This window comes from Alligator sinensis, unplaced genomic scaffold (genome assembly GCF_000455745.1).
Source record: "Alligator sinensis unplaced genomic scaffold, ASM45574v1 scaffold1046_1, whole genome shotgun sequence".
Lineage (NCBI taxonomy): Eukaryota > Metazoa > Chordata > Crocodylia > Alligatoridae > Alligator > Alligator sinensis.
In genome coordinates, this window is record NW_005842174.1 from 1196879 (window position 1) to 1224659 (window position 27781).

Here is a 27781-nt window from a genome sequence, read left to right on the forward strand (position 1 = left end):
GGTATCAGTAGCTGAAGTACATTACAGCCATGTACTGCCTTCTGTTCTGTCTGATCACATGACTTGCCATGAAAAGAGATGGCAAATCACAGTAGTGTAACTAAGAGGGGGAGTGGTGGAAAGGAGCAGGAGGGAAGTGGACTGCTCAGGCAACGGAACTGCCCAACTCACCAGTAGCAAAATACTGTTTCTACGTAGCGCACTCCAGCTCGCTCTGCAGGCTTCTCAAACTGCAGCCCCTGAGTATCAGAAACCTGAGTTGGGGACACGGAAAGAAACTGCAACAAGTTACATGCCCATGCTTTTTGGAGATTGCGCTGCAGGGAGCCGTCATCCTGCAAATGCCATTCCTATATTTAAGGGCAGACTAGACTATCACAGCTTCATTTAAATCAGCAGGGGCCAACCTTTTTTGCAGGCATGCCAAAAATTACCCTGCACCCTCCCCAAGGACCTACCGCTCTAATCCCTTTCCCTTACCCAATTTGCGGCACAGCTTTTTGCTCCCTGCCCAAGTGGTGCTCTGCTTTCTGCCCAGAGATTCCTGCTTCATTTGAAGCTATGCTTTCCGCTCCGTCCCTTCCCCCATCTGCCACTTGCCACACAGATAAGCTGCCTTTGCCGCTTGTGACACCTGGGCCACAGGTTAGCCACCCCTGCTTTAGCTGGTCCATTTGAAACCCCTCAGATACCTTATTTACTCACATACCACAAGTACCTTTCTCTGCAAAAATCAGCCCTCCAAAATTGTGCTGCGTGCTTTAAGTGGGAAGGGTGGTTTTTCATCACTGCAATAAAAAGAGGGAGGAATATTAGAGCACAACATTTGCTTGCTTCTGGATGCCAAGACGGCTGCTGTTTCTCCATGGTCCAAACAAGCAGGAGGAGTGGAGACCTGCGTTAGACTTTCTCATAGCTGTCGCTATTGGTGGAGCGCTGTAGCTGGTGCCTGAAAGAGCAAATGAACTGGTTCCAGGCAAGTGAGCTGCTGCATGCGGTCTCTAGTATCCCAACAAGACTTTGGACGCTCCTTGATTTTGGAAAACAGAAAACAGATTTTTCAAGTCATGGTGTGAGATAGACTAAGTCTCCCAGGAAACACAGAGGGTCCCAGAAGTATGGCGATCCAGGAGACAGTCTGAGCAAGACAGCAGGAACTTCCTGGGGTGGCACGAGACCGATAAAGCTAAGGGCCAAGACCCTTGCAAGAGAAGTGGCAAAGCAGTTCTTCAGATAAGTTCCTATAAATAACAGTGTTGTTTGCACAGCACAAGCTTCATTAAGATGCTATCAACTGCATGCAGCAGCTCACTTGCCCCAAGGTTGAGAGAGGAATCTGCCCCTTCTGTTTGCTTGGGCCACAGAGAAACAACAGCCGTCTTGGCAGCCAGAAGCAAACAGACACTGTGCTCTTATATTCTTCCCTTAAGAGATGCTCCCCAATTCTGGAGGGCTGATTTGGGAGAGGGATGCGTGTGGTACATGAGTAATGCAGTATTTCCAAAATGCCATTTCTGCTACATGTGGAATGTACCATATGCCACAAAAGCTGCACGTTTGTGAGGCCTGTCACAGCTCAGATGTGGCCATCCCAAACCCATGACAATGAAACTTCAGTATGACACCTTACTACCACATTGCATGTTTTATGTATTACAAATTTTGGAGATTTTGAAATTTTTGGAAAAGTCAGTTTCTTCTCCACTTACCTGTCAAGTGAAAAACAACAGACTTTTAAAAAATGATCAAAGTTGTAGATATAGATATATAATTAAAGCAAACTTATCAAAACATGCTTTCCTAACAGTGACCCTTCAGATTTTAGCAGCAGATTGTGTTTTCCTGTATTTATGCCCATGTTACAAGTCAGCTTTTGCCCTCAGATATGCCCTTACTGAAGTCAATAAATAATAAAGGCGTATCTGAGGGCAGAAGCTGACCTGCAACATGAGCATAATTTATAAAATAACTTTACTAAGTCAAAATACAACTGTAGTACAATCTATTATACAATACTTCCCTGCTAAAACTATTCTAACCCTTGAACTTTGCACACACAACAGCGAAGAAATATTTCAAGATTCACAGCAAGTGCAGTTATACTCCTTTAAATATTAGGCAAAATAAGCAGGCAATTTAAAAGAAATAAAGTGCATCTTTGGGAGACATCACCCCTTCTGTTTGACTGATTTTTTTTTAAACTGTGTCAAGGAAAAAAAATCCAGGAGGAAGAAAGATTTAAAGAGTGAAAATACATTAGCAAATACAGATAAATTTGTTTTTAATAAAGGAGTTAATTTTCTTTCAATCCTATATAAAACAATAGCAATTAAAAACTTCATTTTTGAAAGTAAAATATTTACATATGAACAAGTAACTGTGCAAAATTTACATGAAAAAAAATGGAAAGACAGGATTTCCTAAAAGACAAAATAAAAGGTGTAACAGTTGTCAGGTGTTGATAAAAATACTGATCAGCATTCAGTTTACACGCAAGAGAGTTAAATTCTAACATAAGAGTTCACACAAAGAAAGCCAAAGTATTTACAGTCATAAAAGTACTATCAATAGACAATTTAATACAATAACCTCTGAAAATATAAAGAACCAATTAGTATATTTGTAATAAAAAAATAGGTACAAAGAAGGGACTTTGCTCTGGACATCTTTAAAGTAGGCCCACAGCTTGCATACAGTCTTTTAGCAAAATAATTATAGTTTACATAGCCATTTTTATGTTATGTGCCAAAAATTATGTACAATTACTGACAAAATACACCAACCATTTTTCAACACTTGATTCACACTGAGAAACAGTCTTTTTGATGATTCCTCTCAACTTTGATTTTATTTACTCTAAGCTTTCACTTTAGCTAAAAAACACAGTGCAAGTAAAATATATTTATGCTGAAAAGGTTTTTCTTTTTTTCGTTTTTTTCTTTTTTTTAACTTTACAGCTTTACAAACTATAGCAAATAAAATGCATTTTTACAGATGCTGCTAAAACATTCAGAAGTAACCCTCCTTTATGGGATTTCAGGGCCTCTAATAAGCGATAATGTGATTAAAAATTGAGGTTATGTTTAAAATTGTATATCCCTCTAGAATTTGAACATTTGGGGGGAAAGATAAATATACTTAAAAATCAGTTTGCTTTGCTAACTGACTGGTTGTTTGTTTGTTTTTTTTAAAAAAAAAGCTAAATGAAATGAGGTCATCTGCTGTAGACATATACCTATATAATCAATTTAGTTAAGTAAAACTGAACTAAAATGCACAATTAATGTTGAAACTGCTACAGGGCTGACAAAGGGTAGCTAGTTATTTGCTAAACGATTTCCATCAGTCTTTATATATGGCTTGTTTGGCAAGAAGGCCACTCAATCAAGAGATGAGTTAAAATTTAAATTGTCCTTTTATAATATCCACAGGCCTTGTAAGTGTCCTCACTGTTACAGAAATGTGTTTCTCTTATACTGAAGAGTTTATGTATAAACAGGAATATAAAACTGTTCGTTGTAAAGAGGTGGTTGTTTGTTTGTTTTTTTAAACAATATCCCATTTGCTTGTTACAAAAAGGCGTAATCTGCAAATATATAAAAAAATGTCCTCAGGCGGCTCTCTGTCAAAAATACCTTGATCTTTTCCATTTTACTTAAGGAATGCTTTATATAGCACTAGTGAATGGCTTGTCTCGCGCTCATTTTCTAAACAAAATATGAGGTCCCTGAGGTTCACCCGCGTTATCCTTTGTCGCGTAAACTGCCTGGTTGTTCCAACTCCAGAACTGCCTGGGACTGCTGAGCTTGTACCGGATCCCTAGAGGCGAGAAGAAGCGATAAAGTCAGAATGTTTTAAAGCCCGTGGTTAATGCTCTGTGCCAGAATTCTACAAACAATAAAACAGGAGCAGCAAAAAGTGAGGGGCTGCTTACAGATAAGCATTGGACCTCGTATGCTACTAGATGTCTTTTTTCATTTGCAAACAGGAGCACAACTAAGTGAGCAGACAGAAGTTCCTGGTAGCTCCTACTGTACAACCTGCAGAAAGTAGTCCGCTTTATTAAACATACCACCTGTTGGAAAACAACCCAATGAATGCCCAGAATCGATATCTGGTGGCTACTGGTACTGAGTACATGTAGCTTCAGCTGAATGCTTTCAAAGTGCTCAAGTGACTTAAGAGCCTCAGTCCCACTTTTAATAGTCTTAGGTACTTTGGCTGGAGCCTCACCCCCACTACCTCTGTGTGACCCTTTCACACAGAGTAAAAGTACTGGATCATTATAAAGGATCCCCAGAAGTCTTGTATTTGGCTGACTGAGAATCCAACTAGTGCAGGTACAGTGGAAGCCCATCCTAAAGCTGCCTTCCGAGGATCCCCACACAACCTTTGCTGGATGGGGTGTGTTGAGGGCTAGAAGGGTATATAGAAGCTAGCCCTGCAACATGCAACTCTGCGGCCTGCTGGTCAGCTATGAAGAGGCTGCCACAACCTGGTTGCTCCAAGTCCCCAGGGCGGTCTGTGTTGGAGCACCAGGGCAACACACAGTTAATAGATTTAGGCTTGCTAGCTCTTGACAAGAAGGATCCATATGCAATCTCTGATGTGGCGTTTCCCCACCCCCTCAACCCCTCCCCAAACTAGAAAAGGCAAGGCTGTACCCATCAATCAGGGGAATGAGCCCACTGCAGATCAGGCAGAATTTAAAGCCTGAAGGTTCTGAGTCTGTTGAGTTGGCATGAAAGGTTTCACCTTGTTGTAGAGGAATGCATACAAGGGTGCATTTTTTTCCAGGAAACATACATATTAGAGAACAATCAAAGGTAATGAGGATATTGCTTCTTCAAACTAAACCTAGAAGATGAATTTGAAGCTAAAAGCAAGATAGAAGGTGGAGACTTGCTGGGTTTCAAAATACTGTCACAGAGGAAACCAAGGGATGATTGCAGCAGCTCACTGCTTTACACTCTCACATGAGACCGTAAGACTTTACAGGGCATATGTTCAGCCCTTAGGGATGCTGCTATTCAAAAAAAAAAAAAAAAAAAAGTCAATCTCATGTGCTTAGGGTCTATGTACCTCTACAATGGGATCTATACTGACACCTATGCAAAGAGGAAACTAGTACTGGCAGTTTACATACAAGAATTAAGTGAAGCAGAGAGATGTGTTTCTTGCCCTGCCTTATGGATTAGGGAAGTTCCTTCCCCCAGTGCCACTGAACACTCGTATAGTTACAGCAGAAAGAGCGCTTCCTAGACCTAAGGCAACCAAAGACTGATACAAATTAGTAAGGATTGAAAAAAGTAGGAAAAGGGATTCTAAGGTGAAGAAACGGATAAAAAACTAAGGACCCCCTTGGGACAAGGCCTGGGACTGAAAGTGTCAGGGGAGGATGTAAAGAGACTTGAAAAAAGGTAAAGCAATAGTTTCAGAGGGTAGAGGACAATTAAATACCATAATGAGACCAAAGAAGCCATGTTTATAAAGCAGTACAGCAAGGCACAAGAAAATGCAATTAAAGTCATTTAAAGCTTACATACGCTCACTTTGCTGACAGCACAAATTGAAGTGCAGAAGCAAACATGTCAAGCTGCCATAAAGTGCACTCAATATTAAAAAATTGTCAACTCAGATTATTACCAGTGTTACGGACACATAAAAGGCAGGAGCCTGTGGGACTGGCTGGGCTGGCTATTGCTTATATCTGACAATCATTTCCTTGCTTGCAGGTAAAATATGAAGGTATTGGTGGTGAGGCAATGAAGTGCTTTGACCAGCAGATGGCACACACCGACCAAGAACTTTGCCTGTGCTTTAATTTTAAGAAGTCTAATTGTCTGTATGACAACTACTGCTGCTTTACAATGCGTGTTTTTACACAGGACAAGGAAAACAAGTGGACAAATAGGATAACATGCATTACACTCTAGAAGCCTGCTTTTAATCAGGTCTATTTACAGAAAGCAAGATGATTTTCATTTTAATCGTTTCGGAAAGGTAGCACCATTTTACTGGCATACTGCAAACAGAAAAAGCATTTATAAAAAGATTTGAGGTGGACAGTCATCATAACCTCTAACGCTTCAGTACCAAATTGCATGGCATCTCCTATACCCTGTAGTTCTGTTTATTTAAAAGGAAAGTAAAAAATATCACAACAGAGAGATTCAAGAAAGCAGTTGTAAATCCATGTGGATAGGATCCTGAGGAAAGAGCTAATTCAATTTTCTAGATAGCAAAAGGAATTTATTCATGTACAGTGTCCATTATTAAGAAGCCAATCGAAACTTGTGTTGGAGATTAGTGTCTCCCAAGCTAGTACTACACTGTTCAGTGCAGCTCTTCCTAGTTCCATAACATTTTAATCAGGAAATTGGACTGGTACTTCAGGAGCAGGGTAATGACTCGATGTTCTGTGCTACATTTCTGTAATTTGGAGAATTATTTACTAAGAGATTTTCAAAGAGATCTAGGCTCCAAGTAGGATTTTTAAAAGGCCTTAGGTAAGTTAGGCACCCAGCTCCCACTGATTCCACAGGAATTTAGTACCAAGCCTACTCTGGCAATCCTAAGAATCCCACTAGGTGCTTACCTGTATTTGCAATAGCCAGCTCTGGCCCAAAGTGCATTAAAGCAAAACCAAACTCTATGTTTGCCAGCCATAAAGCAGAGAGAGATTTTCTTAACTACACCCAAACCAGCATCTCTAAATGTTTTAAAGGTTCAACAAACATTTACATTAATTTAAAAGGGGTGTTGGCCTGGTCACAAGCCTAGCTCACTTACAGACCTGAGTGATGAGGTTGGGAGGATATAAACTGCTAAACTGGGGAAGTATGATTAGTGCACTAGGGTAAATTTCAGAACATAAGAATAAGGGTGGGGACAGAAAAGAGACTGGGAACATCACTAGAGCCCTGCTCCTACTTCCATGTAAATGGACACCTATGTGGGACACAAGACAACACCAGGCCTTAAGATTGGCATGACTTTGTGCTCATCTCTGCCTGCATCTCAAAGTCACAACTCTAGTACCAAAACATAAAAAAAACAGTACTTGAGAGTTTCATAAAGTCATAGCATAAGTTGCTATCTCTCTCAATAACTTCAGTTTGTGAATACTGAAGAATTTAAATTCTATCTTGTAACTCAGCCCTAAGCATAATGATATTTTCTTTGCAGTGCTTAAATACCTACTGTGTAGAATATGTTATTCTAAAGGTAAAAATTAAATTGCAGGTGTTTTATCTTTAAAAAGCTACTACTGGAGACATTTATTGAGCTGTGGCATACAAAGAGTTAAGAGTCTTTTGCTAACTTTCAATTAAACAACCTAGTCAGGTATAAAATATCTAAGTAGATTGCAAACTGTTTTACTGAATTTTGAAATGGCACAATTACTACTTAGAGGTGACTTTACATGTAATTAAGATTCAGCACTCCTTTGACATCAAAAGCTTACATTTACAAATCTGTGTCTAACTAGTGACGAACCTTATTTTCCACACTTCTTGTAATATGCCTTAACTACAAACTGCATACAAATGGTGACAAGTGGAGCTCAATTTAAAAAGGTCAAGTGACACAGCAGCAGAAGCACAGCCGTGAATCTATCACATCAAAAGCAGCTGGTTCTTAATCAGACAAAGGATCAGATTTTTTGGGAACCTGTAGCTAATTGGTTAAATGGTAAGTGATTAATCAGCAATAACTAAATTAGCCAGATTTAGTCAAAGTACAAAATGGGAATTCCTAGTAAATGTAAAATATATTCCATACGTGAAATATAAAATTCAGGTTTGTCTTAAGTGAATATGTTTATGTAGGAGAATATTACAATTGCAGGTATGTGTGTAGAAGCAGGCAACACAAACTGCTGCTTCAACTTCTGTTCCTATATCCTGACATCACAAGCTTTAACTGCAGGATGGAATTCTCAAATAGTGCATCATTTAAAATGTGTCATTTAAATTTTTTATTTAATCTTGAAATTTATACTATTACTTTTACAAATGTTATTCCAGTCATCGACTAATTTGTTAAATGGGATTTTTATACACATTTTTCCCTACTGCAGGTGTTTTAATTACCCTCAGCATTAATATCTCAAAGGTGCTAGAAATGCTCGCCTGCTACCTTTTATTTGCACGCTTTATGTACAACAAAATATCATTTACTAGCGTTATTATTGCTGCAAAGCTACTTTTTGTAATATGCAATACTACACGTCACATACTTAATTGTTTCAAGAGCAGAAAAAGGAACACAAAGTAAGAGGAAGGGGAAAAAATGGTCTTTCATGCAAATTACTGTAGCAATAGAAGTATAAAAATCTATGTAAGAAGTGATATACTGTATCTCGAACAGTAGTGCTATTAGTTCTGCACATGCTCTCCCCCTACTGGCTTTCTCTCTGCACAGTTTGAAGGTTCAACTGTAGTATTTAACTCTATGGAAGGCAAAATCCCAAGTGTTCGTTCTTTTTAGCGTTGCAGATGCACTATTCAACTTCCAACAGATCTTGCACACAGGAAACATTTTGACTCAGTTTATTAACAGGTCTCCAGATGCAGATCATGTACACCTCAGGCTTCAACAAAATTTAAAAGTAATCTGCATACTCAATTTTCAAGCATTAAAGTCAAACATTAAACCTTCTCCAGAAACATTTTTAAATCCCTTTCTGGCACTAGATACAAATGACAAGTTTAAAATTAAAAGAAATTGGCTGGATCTTCCTTAATGTCTGACAAGAGTAGGCTGCTTGCAAACATGAACCAAAAAAGGCACTTTAAACTCAGTGCACGCCCAGAAGAGGGAGCACAACAGCTGCACCCAGCTTTCCCAGGGTCTATAGAGATTGGGTGCTGTAGTAGGGCTTGTTTGATGCTTTTATCTAATAACTGATTGAATCAGCTTTAGCTAAAAGTGGCAAAAAGCCCTGCTGAAGCACCCAGTCTCTACAGACACTGCAGAGCCAGGTCAAAGTAACATGCTGCTGCTTCTGATAGAGCGCGTTTTTGGGGAAGGGTAGTTTAAGCACGTCTGTCAGTGCCCTTAGAGCCAATCAAACCTGGAGAAAGTTGTGATAAGCAAGATTTTTATAGTAAGTCTGTCAATATTTCAGCAATGATTTCAAACAGTGGACCAGTGGCACTACTACTCACCTCTCTGAAATGTTAGAAATAGCTCACAACTTGGCTGGTAACTTGTAGATACAATTTTCTACATAGACGAAACAAGGTAACTGAATCATTTTCTCCAGTCCCTTTCCTGTACCTGGGGAGCATGGGTCCTACTGAAAACCTGACTCCCAAGGACTTTATTGCTGCTTGAAGATGCCCCTCATCAAATCCCCAACAAGAGATTCCAATCTGTGGCAGAATGCCGTGGAAACTATGGGTCTCATCAAACACAGACACAGATTCACGCATACTTTTAACACGGAGACCAGAAAGACTGCTGCGGATGCTTGTGTAGCAAAACTGTAGGATCTTTGCATACAAGAGTTATTATACTGTACCTCTGTCCCCGACCCAGATCCTGGTGAATCAACTTTCCTTTTCTTCCTAGGACCAATTGCAGCTAATGCAGTTAAGTTGGCATCCCTCTGTCTCATTTGTGCTAGCTCTTGTTGCTGCATCTGTGTTTTCCAAAATAGATACAACGTGTTATTTTTTCCTCCTAATTTTCTGAGGATATTAAATTGTTAAAGTACACAGACACCTGAACACGTACCTCCTTGGCCTTCTGTTTCAACCTAAGTTGTTCCGGATCTTCTTGTCTAGACCGAGACTATATGTGGGTAAAGAGTTTGGGAAAGAAAAAAAAAAAAATACGTAGAAATTAATTAAATTGAAAAACAAAGTTGAAGACACAAAAGTCTGCCTAAGTCAAGAAGTGTGTTCAAGTCAAATTCCTGCCGGATTCTACAGTCAATAACACGCCAGGGAATGATGTAGCGAGCATTATATCTGGACAGCGTTAACTCTACAACCTGAATGACCAAGTACCTATTTACACCTAGGCTGAACAGAGGCAGCGCATGACATGGGTCCAGAGTGAGATTTGAACTCAGATATCTGGAGCTGTAACAAGAGGTCTTGGCCAATCTGCTACCCTGCACTCTCTTGCAATTATTGTTACATTAGCTCCAGGAGAAGTGGAGAATGCTTATTACTCAGGAAAATCAAATGAGAGATTATGGGTTTTTGTGGGTGATGTCTTATATTGGACCAACCGCATGCCTGGGATAGTTAAACAAGCTTTCAAATGTATTGAATTCTTCATCAGGTCTGAGGAAGGAAGCGAGCACAGCTCTTAAGAACAACGGGTAGAGCTGTGAAGTTTGAGGGGGAAGAAATTCCCAGGGGTAGCAGACAAATAATTAGTAGAAGCAAAAGAAGCTTGCCTCTGGCTTAAGTCCTGGACCATCGTGGCTACAGAGTCACTCTAATACTACCATGAAAGCAAAGCACATTTTAGAAGCTTAAAATACTTTCAAGTTCCTATCTTTAGGAATCCAAGTCTGGAATGTCAGCTTCTAAATAACCATTATAGATCATAATGTATGTGGTATCATAGTGCTTTGCTTTCTAAAGCACTTGCTACCACAGATACAGTTGCAGAGAGTATGCTGTACTGTAGCAATACTGTTTTTCATTTGAGAGCTCCCTAAAAAAACCATTGTTGCACTTAAACAATAACCCCACCCCCCAAAACCCATAATCTTATTCTTTCCTTTCATTCTTCAGATTCAATACCCCTGTAGTATGAGGGCACCCTCTATTTTCCAGTGCAGTAGAGTAGATTGGTTGCATCCATCAAATTTACACTTCATAGTAAAATGCTCTTACATTCTTGACACGGGGGAAAGAGGCCTTTTTTTTTTTTAAATCCCTCTTTTGATGGACACAAATAGTAAATATTCCAAATAGCTAAATATTCATGCCTTTAGCTGCATGTATGTGGATCCAAATCACACAACTGGATGTGGACATATCTGAAATTCCAAATGTATTGTATTAACAAGTCAGATTGCCACTTATACCTAAATGTTTGGAATTGGAGGTTAGTGAAAAATTACCACTTTAAGTATATAACTGCCTACCTAATTATAGACATGAGTACCACGAGTGCACATACATATCAAGTAATTGCTTGTACAAATTACCAGTTAAATTATCCATCAGTTTGCATAAGCAACTTGTATAGGCAACTCCACAGTAACTACATGTATGTTTTGCAAACTTAAAGTGATGGAAAAAAAAAATCAGGAACTAGACACAAAACCCCTTACTTCTACCTGCTCCCTAGAAGAGTAGTTTTCAGCCCTTTTTCATTTGTAGACCCCTAAAAACTTTCAAGTGGAGGCGTGGTCCCCTTTGGAAATTTCAAAGGGAGGTGCAGATCCCACTGAATTGTAAGTGTGGGTATTCACATACTTTTGATTGATCACAGTCATCTTTCGCAGACCCCTTAGACCAGGGGTGGGCAATTATTTTGGGCGGAGGGCCACTTACTGGGTTTTGGGGCAAGCCATCGAGGGCCACATGACAGGCAGTCGGGGCAGATAAATACATTTTTTCTAAGATATAGATCCCGCCGATTCTAAAATATAGAAAATATATTTTTTCTATCCGCAGGCCAGATAGAAAGGCCTGGCAGGCTGCATCTGGCCCATGGGCTGCGTTTTGCCCACCCCTGCCTTAGACAGTCTGCAGAACTATAGGGGTCCCCAGACCATAGGTTGAAAACCACTGCCCAAGAACAGGCAGACAAGGTTCCTTGGGTGAATTTGATATCTTTTATTAGACCAACCCAAATGGTTGGAGAATAGTTATTAAACAAGCTTTCGGGTTCAAAAACCCTTCGTCAGGCTAAGGAAGTTTCAGCAGTTGGTGTGTGCTTTTCCTGGATGGTCATTCCATCCAGGAAGATGCTCATTCCATCCAGGAAGAGCACACACCAACTGCTGAAACTTCCTTAGCCTGACGAAGGGTTTTTGAACCCGAAAGCTTGTTTAATAACTATTCTCCAACCATTTGGGTTGGTCTAATAAAAGATATCAAATTCACCCAAGGAACCTTTTTTGCCTATGTCCTTAGACCAACACAGCTACAACCCAAACCCCTGCCCAAGAATATGCATTTGGCAATTCAAAAATTGTCTTGCATGCAAATTTATACTCTTCATTCCTCCTTCTCTCAAAGCAGGCACAGACAGGTGTCTGCAGTGGAGAACCAACGAGCTATGCCATACTGCAAAAGCCCGTCTGTCCATCTCTCAGAGAGAAACAACCATTTAAATTTAAGATTTCCTATAATTAGGGTGAGTGAAATGGGGGCAGAGATGAACCCACATTTCATGATTTACATGGGAAAGCTTTAGCTAAAGTCTGTGCTCATCAGGCTCCATATCTGAGCCTAGAAACAGAGCCCTCCCTTTTGCTGCTTGTCCTGTAGAATAAAAGGCACCCTTATCCTTTTGACGGCAAATATGGCACTTTGCAAATCGAAGTGTAAAATCCAAGCACTTGCCTTTGCTGCGCGCATTAAAATTTCCCTTTCTTGTTCATCTTTTCTCTGTTTTTCTATTTGATCAAGTTGTTCAAAGAACTTGAGCTGAGCCCGAACATCACTTGCTTGCTCATATCTTTCATCATCCTGAAAATGTGGTAAAAATGCTTTCAATTACACATTGTAAAAACAAAGCGGTTAGCTTGTCTTGTACACTTGAATGAGATCACGTACACTTAAAGCTCAAATGTTCACTTAGCCCTTTTCAAACCAGGAGTATATCTTTAAACCAGTCAGACTAAAACCTATTTTAAAAAACAAGCTTTTTGCCTTGTTCTGTGAACTCATCGGGATTTGACTTTTAACTAATATTATCATATAACTTTGGCCTTTCAAACACATTTCACAGATGTCTTTTTCAACAGTTGGGTTCTGCAAAGCACAGTGATCTATCATCTTCATGAAGAAACCTATCTGGAATTCACACTTATGCCACAGCAATGAGTTTAGTGGAGCAACCATTCCTCTCTAGCCCCAACTCCATGAGGGCCTGGACACACACATTTGCATACATCAACAGGAAGAAGTGGACATACAATGTCAAGCCCTACACCAAGATGATTTACTGAAGTCTGGTATAGATTTATCAAAAAAACATGATATCAGACACCCATAAATGATGCTGGTGTGTGTATTGTGTGACTGCAGATATCCCAGGGTAACCTCTGTTCCATTCAAACAGGTTGTTTCAGCAGAATGGTATTGTAATATCACCTACTGCAGTAGCTATTCTGTGACGATAACTAGTCATCGGATGGAATTGGATCTTGGTGCATTTAATATCAGCATACAAAGCCAATGCAAATTACACTAGCATCAATCCAGTGCCTCAGTGATGAGAAAGGGAAGAGATTTATTCTACTAGCAGGTGATAACCACCTGCTTGAGAAGGGGAAGGGAATGGAAGAAGTTGGTGCCTAACTGATTACTCAGCATTTAAGCACACTCTCCTTCTCAGAAAGCTTATGGAGCTTTTGGATAATGGCTGGCAGTGGAGCAGCAGAAATACCCCACTGCTGTAGGCTAAATGGGTAGAAATAGGGTAGTTGAGTGGCTTGAGCGTGGACCTGCCATCCTCAGTGCCACAGGATGCTGCTTTGTCACGTCATGCTACAAGATAGTTGTATTTGCTGTGAATATGACCAAATTGGCTAACACCTCCTCTAGGCTGGACTAGCAAAAGGTTTTAACAATGTCCCCCTCCAAAAAATTGTGGGAATCCTACTGGTTTGAATGACAGAGTTAAAGGAAACTCAGGGAACATGATAAATTCACCAGTACGTTTTCAATGTGCAGCTAGCATCCCCTGGGGAGTAGAGGCTGCTGTAGGCCATGTTCTACAGTTTGCTTGAGCATGGGACCCAGGACACTGCCGGCATGGACACCATCAGCAGGGAGGGCAGGAATCATCTGATCCTCGATTCCTTCCAGCATTGGTGAGTGACAATATCCAACAGCAAGGCTGAATCCAATCCTCAGGGCTAGGCTAAGGGAAACCGCCTTCTCCTTCCTTTTGGTCGTATGGTTTAAAGTCACTTAATCCCACACTAGATCCTATTAATAACCTGACAGATGGCAAGGGGGGGCAGTTTTTTTCCTCAGTTCATTTTAAATGCTTTTAAGGCTGAAAGCTGAAGCTTTACATTCATCCTCATGCTTGTCTGTGTCTTCATACTACTGTCTTCACTAATCTTAAATTTACAACATACCTTTAAATATAAAATGAACATCAGAACACGTACACTTTAGCTAATTTCGACTCTTCAAGGGGAAACTCAAATCCAAAAGATTTAATAGTAAATCTTTTTCTGAAAGTTAAATAGTGTACCGCACACCTGAATTTAAAAAAACCCAACTGCCACAATGTTTAACATTTCAAAATACATACTTCTGACATACACATGGTCCTTGTAGATGGCATATAGATATAAGTAACATTTCTATAGCAAATTTCAGGTCTCAACACACAAAGATTTACATCTTGTCCATCCAAACGATCCACAGCATATGACCAAGAGAAAATCTCGAACCTCTTGGGTAGTGTACTCAAAAAGCACAATCATCTAATCAAGTTATTCTATAGTATCATGCAGCAGCCTTCTACCCGACTGTCATTCAGCTCTATTCTCTCCCACTCAAGTATTACAGGTTGCACCACAGCACACCTTGGGGCTGCCAGCAACACTAGCTTCCTTCAAAAGACACGTATAAACAAATGAGTTTGTGTTCTCAAAATATTATCATCCAGAGTCTTTCTCCATCCCCACACTTCCTGCTCTGGAAGAGGAAGACTGGAAATCCTCTTTAAAAAAAAAATCAGTCCCAATCTGTAGTATAGTCCAGGCTGCACTCAGAGCACACATGCCCAAAGGTAAAATATTCTTCTGAACACTACCATTTACACAATTAAAGAAAACAGTTACCTTGTAAGAAATATTCTTTTGCTGGGCAGTCTCTGATAATTTTTCCACAAGATTTTGTAATCGCTGTTGTGCAGCATGAGACACATAGCTAACTACATCAGGATGGATATCCGTTATCCCATGTTTTTTACCTGTGATCAAAATTAAAATATAGCTTTTAGTATTGCACAGTTGTGAAGACCAATATTACAGTAAAGATAGTATGTGCCTAACTTAAGCCTCGCAGATGTCCATGTAATATGCACGTGAAAAATAAAGGCCTTAATGCATTTCTCAGCTGTATGCTGTATGTCTCCTGTTCCTAATTTTTCAAACAATGTTACATGACATTTACTAATATGCTATGAAATCTTAAAAGTTAGCTTTAAAAAAAAAAGAAAGAGGCTGTTTTCTCACTAGTCTACAAAATTCACCAATTTATAAAGGTTACCACATTAGCAGTAAATATAATATTCAACAATTTTAAAAGTTCTACATCCCCCTGCCCCCTTTTTTAGAATCTATCATATTATGCAACATCCAATAAGACATGCAAATACAAGATCAAGCCATTTTTATAATTTATGTGATGTCTTGGTAGCTTGTCAACCTTCTGTTATCATGCATCTAGTAATTGCTAGTGAATGTCAGAAGACACCAATACTTAAAATGACTGTTCTGGCATATTTCACTGCATTTAAAAACATTTGTATTGAAACTGAGACCTAATGAAAGTTGTGTATTTGTAAAAGTTAGGCTAGCAAGGGCCAACATACCTATTTCTAATATCCTTCTTTGCAAAGGTGCTGAAAAGAGGAAGGCTTCATCTTTACAAGACCTTGTTAACGTGCCCACTAATTCTGAGTTTGTTGCCAATATCCGTGCACTCTCTTCTGATAGGTTGACTCCAGCCATTGATGCAACGTCATTAATATCATCATCATCCCTTAGGAAGGGAAAAATTATGAGGAAAAAAAAAAAAAAAAAAAATCAACATTCAGTGCATCTATAGATATGCAGCTGCAGTGCAATTTTGCATAGTATGTCCTACATCTCATCTGCACAGGATAAACTCTTCAGTTGTTAGTACCTAGGCACAACCAACTTTACTCTTCCACAATAAATAAATAAAAATTTTAGAAGGCCATTAACTTTCCATTTGCCTAAAACAGTAAAACTCAGAATTAAGATATCCTTCAGAATGCCTCCCCACTTATGCCCCTTCACCACTGTATATTTTGAAAGTACCTTGCTAGCTTAGCTTAGGGACTACACATCACAGTAAAACACTTGTTGGGAGAGCAGGACTCAAACTGTGTGCCAATAAAAGAAAAGAATTTAAGAGAAAATAATATGCCATATGACAGCATAGATTTATAAACTATCACATGGCATGATCACTTTTAACTGAATTTTAATATAAAAGAAATTAAGAGGCCAAAGGACTTTAAGATCATTAGAAACCTGAAGCTACTCTCATTTTGGAAAATATTACCAATCTATGGGGGTGCAATGCAAAAGCTACTATTAACTATTCTGAGGTCAATGCTTTACACTGATTTAAAATCAGAGTTCTCTGCATGTACCACTACTAGCTACACCCTTTCAACACGTGTGTGGCAGTGACTTCAGGCAGGTAGTAACGGGACAAGTTTTGCTGTGTATGCATATAACAATACATGCTTTCTAACTTTCTTCATGAAAGAGCAAATTTACAAGACTGCACAAGAACCTGGACATCCGTCTTTATTCCCTTTGCATATAATAAATCATTAACTGAATAGACAACAGGTTGACCTTCATCAGGTCATTCAGCACCGGAGTGGAATCCTGGGCATGCTTTGTAGTCCTGCTCTCCCTGGATGTCGTGTCCCCCCGACCCATGTCCTCTCTTCAGGTTTTCACGGTTTGAAAAGTACATGCCCAGAAATGGTGCTGCTACAAAATGTGCCAGATGCAGAAGCTTAGCACAATAAGTTGAAACGGAGGAAGTCTGAGCAGAGATGAAATGAAGAGAAAATACTTCCCATTTCTATTCTTCCTGCAAGTCTACCTAACCCTGAGTCAAAGGCTAGACTTCAGTGGACTTTGGGGTCAGGCCCTATGTGCACACATAAGGGGCTTCATTTCTTACCTAAAAGAGCCTCCTCCAGGTTCTTTCAATTTATTCTTTTGAGCGGCAGCTGCTTGCATTGAAATAGTGGAAATAGCTTTGCTTCCAGGTAATACTGTTGGTTTTACCACAGGTACTGCAAGAAAATAAAATCAGGATTTGTATTCCCTTGTGATGTAGTCTCAAACTTTGTTATCTATTTTTGGGTAAAGCTAACATCCGATTTGGCACAAAAGTACTGCTTTAATAAGAGCCGCAATGCTAATAAAAATGTTGGTAACAAACAGTTGCCCTTCTCCCTCCCAGCTGTTTTCACTGACTTTAAACACTCCACTCCTGAGTTTGCAACCCAGCCATTAGAGCACTACACACTAAATGGTTTAGAGAAATGACAGCTGTTATGCTATAGCTACAGAGAATTCAAATCTGATACTCACACAGAAACCTAATTATCTCAAGCTCCTTTATACCACATATAATTCTTATAAAAGAAAAAGGGTCAGTAACTGCAAACCATATACCATTTGGCTTATTTTTACTCTTTTTTGAAATAAAGAATTTGAGATATTAGGAACAAAAACAATCAGCTTAAAAAAATTAAGCTTGCAAAATAAGGAGCTTTTGCCAGTACAGAAGCTTTAAAGAGTGACAAAGAAATTCTGCCTTGGAATGTATAGGTGGTGGTTTCCCCTCATTTCAATAGGACTTTCATATATACCTACAGAGAATATGGCCCTAAATGATTTAAAGAAGACACAGCAAAGCTAGCAGCATGTCTTAGGCCCCCCTCTACATCTTACATTTATGCCGCGATTAACATGTTAATCACAACATAAATGGCAAGGGTGCTACACGTATATGTGATTTAAGGCATCATAAAATGGCAAGCCACCCATAAAAATGTTCTATATATAATGTCGAACAGGGGTAGTGATTTCATCAGGGCCCATGGGCCACATGAGTGGTACGGGACTGGCTCATTGGCCAGATCGGGCCAAGAGACCAGCCCTCCGTGCTGCATCTATTGCATTGTGTCAGAGCACACTGCACATGGATCCTATCCAGGGCATGCCACATGCAGCATGCAAGTCCAGTCCGAGACCCAAGGGCAGCACTAGGCTAGATCTTTAACACCCCCAATGTAGAACATTTTTATGGCTGGTTTGTATGGTGCCTTAAATTGAAGGTGTAGTAGGTCCAGGACCAAGGCCAACAATCAGTTTATTGTCAGGTCTGGCCAGGGACCACACCAGGGTCTCAAACTGGGTCCAACATGGTCCAGAGTCGGGGTTGACAATCAACCAATTATCGGAGGCTCAGAATGGTAGCTGCCCCTGGCCTCAACCCCAGACCACACCGGAGCCAATTCAAGACCCTAGTTCAGTCCCTGGTCAGAAACGACAATCAACTGATTACAAGCTGCAGCCCTGGACCTGCAGGCACCCAGCTTTCGACCTCCCAGGTTTTCAACTTGCACTGACAAGCAGAAAGGGTGCAACTGGAATTCAACCTTTAATTCCACCCCACCCCCCCCAAAAAAAAAATCACACCTGCTACCTTGCACATCGCACCAGGGGCCTTAGTAAACTGAGTAGTGGACTTGAATTTAATTGACTCTGTTCCCAACTCTGCCACTGGCCTGATGAATAAACTTAGGCATGTCATTCTGTCACCTGTACAAGGAGGCAGTGACCCTTACATCTGTAAAATACTTTTCAGATTTACATAAGAGGAAGTTAGTTTAACAGACAAAAGCAAAACCACTCTATTCGCTTAAGATTACTGTACCGATCTTGTTTTATAAGACAATATTACGGGTTTCTATTTATTATTTTAATACTAAAGAATATATGAAAAAACTATTTTCCTCTTACCTGTCTGAAGTTGATTCAGTTGAATTTGTTGAGGAGTTGTGAGCATAATACGACTATGGGGTTGCCGCAATGTTACCATAGGGGTTTGTGTCAACGTTACCTGTGGAGGCCTTATTAATGTCCCTGCTTTTTGAGACTGTTGGATAACCTGCAAAAAAGTGAAAAGGACAAAAAAAGTTAACTATCTATCTGAGGAACAATGGTACCCAGGAGTTTAAAATCAGGTGCAGAAAAACAAATCATTACATCTGTCTTCAGTTTGATGAATGGATGGGCATGGGCAAAAGCAAGTCTGCAATCAATACATGCTTAGACTATTTATTTTTAAATCAGTATTAGATACTTATAATGACAAATTAATTGTTGCATATGCATTATATTTCTTTTTTATAGGAAATATCACCAAGAGCTTCTTAGAGATATGTAGGAACAAATGATCAATTAAATATATTACATATTCAGAGGCTGGGATAAGCCAACTAAAAACCTGACCCTTAAAAAACAGTTTCATTTCAAAAGTTTTTTCAGAACCATTTATTCTGCTCAGAACAAATGGGAAAACATTTAAGTGGTAGATTAATGAACTGAGGACAAGTTTACTTAAAAGTAAGCATTTCCTTTCAATGTGCCTACTAACTACAACCAGAGTGGCTTGTAAAGTTGAAATCGAATGCTATGATAGAATGCTTTACTAAGACAGACCCATTAGATACATGTTAGTCAAACTGATTTTCTGCCACTTAATGTTTCTTTCCAGATGGTATCCAAATACTACCCAGATTGCTAAAAGTAACCTATACTTTTTATCGCACATGAAAATTCCTAGATGACAAAGGTCAACAAGAAATTGAGGAAAAACTGCAGACAACATAGGATATGGTATTCGGCAGTATTTTAAGTAGGTAACTGTTCAGACAGGAACTTCTTAGTTATCATAACCTTGTCACTAATTCATCATTATGTTCAACAAGTCAGTCAGTTATCTCCGCCCCTCATTTTCCCCAACGCAAACTACTCCTATTGTTCTACCACTGCTTCATGGAGATGGATATAGGTATAGGGGTCTTGTGTTATACATGTACAAGCATTCAGTTAAGCAAATTATTACTTCCTCCTCAAACAGTGCGTTTTCAAACCAAATGAAAAACATTTTATAGACTTCATTTAATTTCTGCTTTGCTTTCCCAGACTACGCAGAGAAGTGAATATAGACACACATATATTTATGCTATTACGATTTTGCCCCTTCAACTGAGGGCCAAAAGTCAATTCTAAGCAGATAACACAATAAATGTATCCAGAATGGCCAATGTAACGTATGAAAAAGCTGCCTTAAGGACAAAAGGATGATGGGCATCTGACTGTTTATTTGTGAAAGCTGACCTTGAACACTGATCTGTATGTGTGTTCCTGAACACTGAGGCACAGAGAAAGACTGTTCCTGTGAGCAACACTGCGAGTCACCAGGACTCCAAGGACCACCAAGTTCCCTCTCTGCCAACTTTCTTGTTTGACTTTGGGCATCTTCATCATTCTGTGCCTTGGTTCCTGACCTGCAAACTGGGAAAGGAACACTCCCTACACTGGCATGCTGGGAAGATAACTACCTAAATATTTGTTCGTGTCATCATTGCATGCCGTGATAATGAGGACCATGTAAAAGCATCTACAACAGAATATACCAAAATATTCTCATCTGTGAACAAATTTGAAGTTTAACATGGCAACAGGCCACCTTGCATATGCCAATCTGTTGATCAGGTTGCTTACAAGCATTATAAACACTGTATTCTAATGAGTTTTTGTGAAAAGGTGTATTAAAAAAAAAAAACTTTCCTATGTCAAATTCATGCAAAGCACCAAATGATCTATATTTCAGCAGGGTGGAGAAATCCACAAGTTAGCTAACGCAGAGTTTCTTTCACAACACTGGATCATTACAAACTCCTAAAACCCTGATCAGTATTTATTTAAAACACCACTAAGAATTCATGACATGGATATGCAATAACTGAAAGGATTTGTGAATATTTTATTTTAAAGTAAAATAGGAAATAATACTGCCCTTTAATCATCAATGTATCTAAAATTATACATCATTTTCTTCTTAGCGGTTACCTTCTTTAAACATTTGCAAAAAGAGCTCTGGCTGAGCCAAACCATTAATTTAAGAAGAAAAGTCATTGTATTTTGAAAAAGCAACTGTGCAGTAATAGAAGATGCACTTCAGCTTACGTACCAGTGGTGTAGATTGCCCTTGTTTGCTAATCCCAACTTGCGTAGGCTGTGTTATACTGATTACAGGTTGTTGAAGAGTACTCGTTACAGTGGCAGTGGCCTTCCCCGCTGTGCGCTGAACTGAGCCGCTCAGCATCACTGCTGTAAGAGCAGTTGTTGCTTGCGTCGTGGGCTGCTGCTGCTGACTTTGCTGAATAAAAGCCGCTGAGTCTGGGGTTAACTGTCTCAAGGCAGGTAAACTCCTCTGCAGAAAAGTGAAGGCAAGAGTTGATTTTCACATAGGTCTACAGTTAAACATTTTCCAAGTACAAAAATCCTAGAACACAGTGGAGTCCTAAAACTGAAAGAAAGCATCTTTGTCACTATTAAACGTGCCTTTTTCTTTAACCTCAAGCAGTGAAAAGTATCAGTCTGAGGCACACCTATGCTGAAATCAGGAGATACAACTCAAGCATATGCAGCATACTCAAAGTAGTCTTCACCTGGTAGATCAGGTACTGATAACAGTAGGAACATGGGCTTCATTGTGCACTGCACTGGAATCCAGAGTACTTAGCTGAGGGCCTGTGATGCCACAGCTACACTGTTCTTGGTACCCAAGTTAGCTACAATATAGTTAACTCCACTATTTCCATGTGTGCTGCAGTCATGTCTCCAACTAGAGTGCAGATGTACCCACACAGTTTTACAGTTCAAGTTGTATTTGTAACCTGCACTTAAGATTTAAGAATAATGTATAATCTTACGTAAGATTTTTCTACATAATTAAATATTTTCTTATTTATTAAAAGGAAAGAAAAGAATTGCTCCTGTGATTTAAAGCTGTGTCCAGCACTCAAGAGGCAGGAAATGCCAGTATGAAGTTTGCATATACATGCTTAACTCTACCCCCCGAGCACATCCACTAGTCAAACTATGTTATGCATTATTTTCTTGTACTCCTCTTTTTGCAACTGTCTGGTTACCTTTGTCCCAATTTAGCCTGCAAGTGTTTTGCGGCAAGACACTGTTTATGTTTTATGAATTGCCTACTGTATTCATGTGTATCAGTGCAAGTAAAAAAATATCAGGTTTCCTTTTATGGATAAACTTGACACTTTGAAAACAGGTAAAACCACAAGAGCCAACAGTGCAAGTTTCTCTGCGTTGCCCAACTGGCATGCTTCAAATCAGTTCTCCTAAGGCTCCCTCTAGGGATGAGAGGATACATATCTGTCTCCAAGCCAGGCAATCCTTAGTCTGCAACAAGACTGCAAGAAGGAGCACAAATTGTTTCAGCAGCTTTAGGCCAACCAGAGGTAAACTGCTTGGATCATTGAGAATAATATTGATGTTCCCCATTTTTTGTATACTCATTTAGACACAACCATGAAACTGAGGATCATTTGGTATGGGCAATAAAATATTGGAAAAATATTGAGACCACGGGAAAAAATACCTTTTTGTATATTTTGCACAGCCTTTTTTAAAAATTCTAATCAGGTAATGTTTAAAACAATCGCATGTGCTGTTTTAGATTTATATCTTTCTTATTAAGAGATGCGCTTCTCTCATTGTTACAGATACATAAGCGGTGAAAGACAATAAAAGGATTAAAGGTAGTTCTATTACCTTCAGGAAAGGCACAAGGTAAGGTTGAGGTGAAGAATTAAGTTCTCGGTACAGCCTACTGGTAAAATCTTCTGCTTCAATTTTGCCATCCTATGAAATAAAATGTACATTTAAATTCACTGAATAATGAACTTTTTCACATTAATTGGGCACCGAGAAAATATCACTGTTTTCTAAAGGCCCAGTAATTTTTTGCTATTTTTAGTTGCCAGAAATGTGATGGTGACAACAATTTTGTAAAATTCAATTGTGAAGTTTGAGTCACTGCAAATCCAATAGACTAAAAAGGTTGCCAAAGTCAAAAACTCCATGGCCCTGGTTAACTTTAGTGTGAAAAATAAAACATATTGATTACTTGGAAATGTTAGTATTATGGACAGATCTTCAATCTCTTTTGTTCCAGTCTAGTGAGAGTCACAATTTTCAAATAAGCATTTCTAAGTTTAAAATATACAGCAGGACAAATTAGGTTAAACATTCCACAGATACTAACAAAATTATGTTTTGTCATTAGAATATATTGTCCAAAAAGCCATCTATAATGAACTACTTGTGAATCTGCATACTCGAATATATTAGGCTAATTACCCATTCTGACCCAGAAAAAAAAATCAACTTTATCCCTAGCACCACAAACAAGTATAATTTTTAGAAAAAATTCTAACTTAGTCACAATTTACACTACTTTTCTTTTTGTATTTCACATATTCTAGACCAAGAAAACAGGCTAAGCAGTTTCACTAATTGATGGCCAGATTACAAATAATAAAGAGATTGTTTTTAATTTCCATTTTAATTCAGAAGATAAATACCTGGCATAGAAATTGTACGGTGTGTCTTAAGTTTTACAAAAACTTAATTTTTTCAAAACAGCCTGGAGACCAAATTTGGCAAGGAACCGTCTCTTGAACTATCAATATTTTTAGTGAACTTCTTACCAACAAGTTCTGCACTAGCTCTTTGACATTTGCTGCAGTTTCTGAAGACTGTTTTCCAGATGAAGCCAGTTTTATTAATGTGGACAGAAAATTCTTGCATTTCTTCACATTTTCCATAGTTTCCTATTAGAGGATAGAAGAGGAAAAAAGTTAAGAACATGAATTAAGAAGTGCCTCTTGAACTGAAGGTCTACCAACATGCTCTTTTATCTGTTACTTTAAGCCATCTGTTTAGCAAATATCTTATTTTAAGAGTTGCTTACAAAGAAGAGAGAAGCTCTGAGAGGACTGCTTACTACAAGGCAAGACTAGTACCTGTACCTGCAGTTAAGCAGTTATGGCAAAGTTACGTGAGGAAAAGATGAAGGTTCCCAACCTATTTGCCATGGCAGGCCACATTTGCAGCTCTGAGTGTGTTATGTGAGCCATACGCACACAACTTACTTCCTGGAGCTCACCAGCATATTTACTTCCATTTAAAAAAATGTTTTACCTGCATCTGTTACCTGACAGTAATGCAGGATGGTACATGGGATGAGAACCACTGGCTAGAACAATGGTGCTCAATTTTTTTTTTTTTTTTTTTTTTTTTTTTTTTACACAAGAGGGCCAAACCTTAAAATCAGAAATGGCTGAAAGGCTGCATAGAAAAGCATTATGGTTTTATACTATTGCATATACTAATATCAAGTAGTTTAGGAAATATTAGAAACATTAGATAAAATAAAATATAAAATAAATATTTTATTTATCTCTAATTAGGAAATATTAGAAAGGAAAACATATATTTGTAGTAATTTTAGCCTTATTAATACTAAATAAAACTGCATTATGTCAAATTTAATAAAAATCTTTAAACTTTAGAACCATTACATAAAAATAAGACCAACCATAAAATTCCACAAGATAGTTAAAGAATTCTTTCAGGCGACAGATGGAGTTTGCTCAGCTGGCAGCACTGCACCTTATTCTCAGCTCCCAGTGCCTTACCAGGATCACCTGTGTGCTTTGGGACCGTGGTGGAAGTGGGACCATACTCTGCACTGGACCTTTCTTTGAAACAACTTTTTTTTTTCTTCAGGTGCTGTAGCCAGCCCTGTCTGCACCTGAGCCCCATGAGCATGCTTGTGGAAGGATGATGCCAAGGACAGGTCTCCACTGCCTTGTCTTCCACCTACCAAAAAGCTTTCATGCCTCTAAAGCCCAGAAACTGAGTGTCACTGCCATTCACTCCTGGCTCCTCCACTGAATTCAACAGAAGGGAAAAAAGGGTCAGTGCTCAGCTCCTGGGTTCCAGAGCTGCATGAAAGCTGCGGTTCCAGCCAGAGCCTGTGCTCTGATACGCTGGTGAGCTCAGAGCTTTCCCACAGCTGTGGAGACCAGGAACTCAGCACCACTGCTGCTGCTCAGCTCCAGTTTTCCCTGCCACTGAATCTGGGGTTGGGGAGAGTGGGAGAGGGGCAGGTAAATGGTGGCTGTGCTCAGTTCCTGGGCTCCAAAGCTGCGTGAAAGCTCTGAGTTCACTGGTATGTCAGTGCATGTGAACACCACTTATGCATGTGAAGCTTATACCCTCCTTTTGCCTGTCAGTAAATTCGCCTGTGCTTACATGCTGGTGACAAACTGTTCACACAAGCTTTGCTGGCTGCATCTGGCCTGTGGGCTGGCCCATTGTGAAAGAAAAGATGACAAATCCCACAGGCTTCTCCTAAGACCAGGCAAAGACAGGAATCCATCAACAGACAGGCAAGAACTCCTTGTGACAACTGCGGCCAGAGAGGAGTAAGTTCCTTATGTGGCAACACCATAGTACAGAATATTAGCTATAAATATTTTTCAATTAGGCTGTTTGTAAGATATCTGGGAAAAAAGTCAAGCTGCACCATGTAACCTGCCTGGAGAGCATATTATTACAGCAGAAGCAAGGAGCTATCATCCTTGCCCCACAGTGTAAAGCAAAGAGCACTCCACCTTGATTCAATCTCTTATTCCCTCTCTCACTGCCTATCCCAGTGACATTAGACACATCTTGAGAAACAGTAATGCCCGAGTTCTAATCCCATTCTGACACTGACTCCCCCTCTGGGGCACTGCGTAAATCACTTCTCTGTAAGGATTTATTCTGAGTGCTTTACTCTGCTGCCGAGAGCTATACAAATGTGGTGTTACAAGAAACAAAATGTTTGCACTTAATAAAATTCCAATCATACTTGTTAGCCTGAATCTTAAATTATATTTCTTTTAGCTAAATGTCATTGTCTGAGACCTCCAGAGCCCCTGGGAACTCCACATCTTGATATGCTCTTTATTCTGAGACAGTTACCTGGATGTACATACAAAGAAGGGCACAGGGTTTTAAATGCACATTTATATTATGATCTGATAACCATAGTCTTACTGTGGCAGCAGTGGAGGCTGCTGTTGCTCCTTGCACTGTTCTTTGAGCAGTTCCAGTCTGTACAGCTGTTGCTGTTCCTAGTGTAGTTGTTTGTGCAGTACCACCCAGAACAATCTGAGACTGCAGAGAACACAGACATGAGATTAGCACACATAAAGTGTTCAAAACCCTTCCTTTTTAAACCATCAAGCCAACAGAGTGGCAATAACCAAACCACAGCACAGTGGAACATCTTTCACAGCTGCTATAAACGCTCAAATTAATTGCTCTACTATAAGCCATCTGTTGCAGTTGAGAGAAAGAACCACCAGATGGCACAAAATGCTACATATTTAAAACTCAGAGTTGATTAAGGACTGCATGATTTTTGGTTACAGGATGAAAGGCAGTATAATGTTTAGCAGGGAAACGCACTCAAATGGCAAATTATTATTAAAATAGCTTAGGTTTGCGTTTGTTTTTGTTGTTTTTTTTTTTATATGTTTCTTAATGCCACTCCTTCCAAACAAATTACTGTTTTTTGTTTAAGTCACAGAACGACAGGTTTTGCTTTCAGAGCTACCCATCACCTTTTGACAAGCAGGTAGACGCAGCAATTTTTTCTATTATTTAACCAACTTATAATTCTAGAAGTCACCAGAACCACAGTGAAGATGAACGGTTTTTTTAAATACAATTTTTAACTTTAAATAATGGCTGCCCTGGTGGAATCTTAAGCCCGATTCAAAAAGTGAGAGATCAGAATTCTTCCAGCCACTTTAACAGGTAATATTATTCCAACAGACCAAAAGTAAAAAAAAAAAAAAAAAAAAAAACTTTAGTTACAAAAACTAAAATTAGAATGAAAATTAATCTTTCACTTTAGCCACTAGCTTCCAAGCTATATCCTGAACTATCAGTGATGATGCCATTACATCCAAGCAGTAATTGCACATATTAGGACTGGGTCTCAACACTTGCATTACTGGGGTCTAAACCAAAGAGAAGAGTTGGAAGGAGATGAAAAATTGGCAGTATTGAGAAGCTCTAGAGGACTTAGAGGAATGTGAGAGAGAGTTTTAATTACAAGCTTTTTAAAAGCTTAAGCAGAGGCAATGATGGAACTAGAGTTTTCTAGTATTAAAGAGTGTTCCAATCCAATGGTAAAGGTGTGCCAGTTTTTCTGGGGAGAAAGTGTAAGATGTAATTTAAGCCAAAGGCTTTTAAAAAAGCTGCCTTTCAAAACTTCCTTTGAAAGACGCTTTGCTGAGGTTCAAAAGATGATCTAAATTACATCTGAAGTTTCAGGAGGGGAAGAAAGTGTCTTCCAGGCTCGAAACTCCTATCTAGAGCTATTATTCTCAAACAGTATTTTACTGTCAAATTTCAAGGATGCTTTTCAGGTTCTCTCAGTAACTGATATTTTAATGGCCCATTTGCATGGTTCTACAAACTCACCTGTACTACAGGAGGACGCTGTAGCGTTGTTGTGGGTTGTACAGTTGTCTGAGCCTGAGAGACTTGTTTGATAATAGTAGTTGGTGTCACCTGCCGTGCAATTATAGGTGCTCCAGGAGCCTGCAAAAAACCCAAACTTTGAGAGTCTGAATACAAGAGCTGTTATGAAAGATCAGATCGGCATTC

The 27781-nt window shown here is 39.3% G+C and overlaps 1 protein-coding gene across 1 annotated transcript in view; it reads right to left on the reverse strand.

Moving 5' to 3' along the window:
* Positions 1-2295: 2295 nt before the first annotated feature.
* Positions 2296-27781, reverse strand: part of TAF4 (TATA-box binding protein associated factor 4) — a 54502-nt gene continuing 29016 nt past the window's right edge. Inside the window, exons 5-17 of the mRNA XM_025206840.1 lie at positions 27596-27715; positions 26159-26278; positions 23761-23883; positions 22823-22912; positions 21213-21455; positions 18974-19121; positions 17121-17235; positions 15763-15932; positions 15008-15138; positions 12546-12671; positions 9745-9801; positions 9530-9649; positions 2296-3819 (exon numbers count right to left, since the gene is read on the reverse strand). Coding sequence (XP_025062625.1) covers positions 3652-3819; positions 9530-9649; positions 9745-9801; positions 12546-12671; positions 15008-15138; positions 15763-15932; positions 17121-17235; positions 18974-19121; positions 21213-21455; positions 22823-22912; positions 23761-23883; positions 26159-26278; positions 27596-27715 — 1731 coding nt within the window. The 3' untranslated portion in view covers positions 2296-3651. The remainder of the gene's footprint in view (positions 3820-9529; positions 9650-9744; positions 9802-12545; positions 12672-15007; positions 15139-15762; positions 15933-17120; positions 17236-18973; positions 19122-21212; positions 21456-22822; positions 22913-23760; positions 23884-26158; positions 26279-27595; positions 27716-27781) is intronic.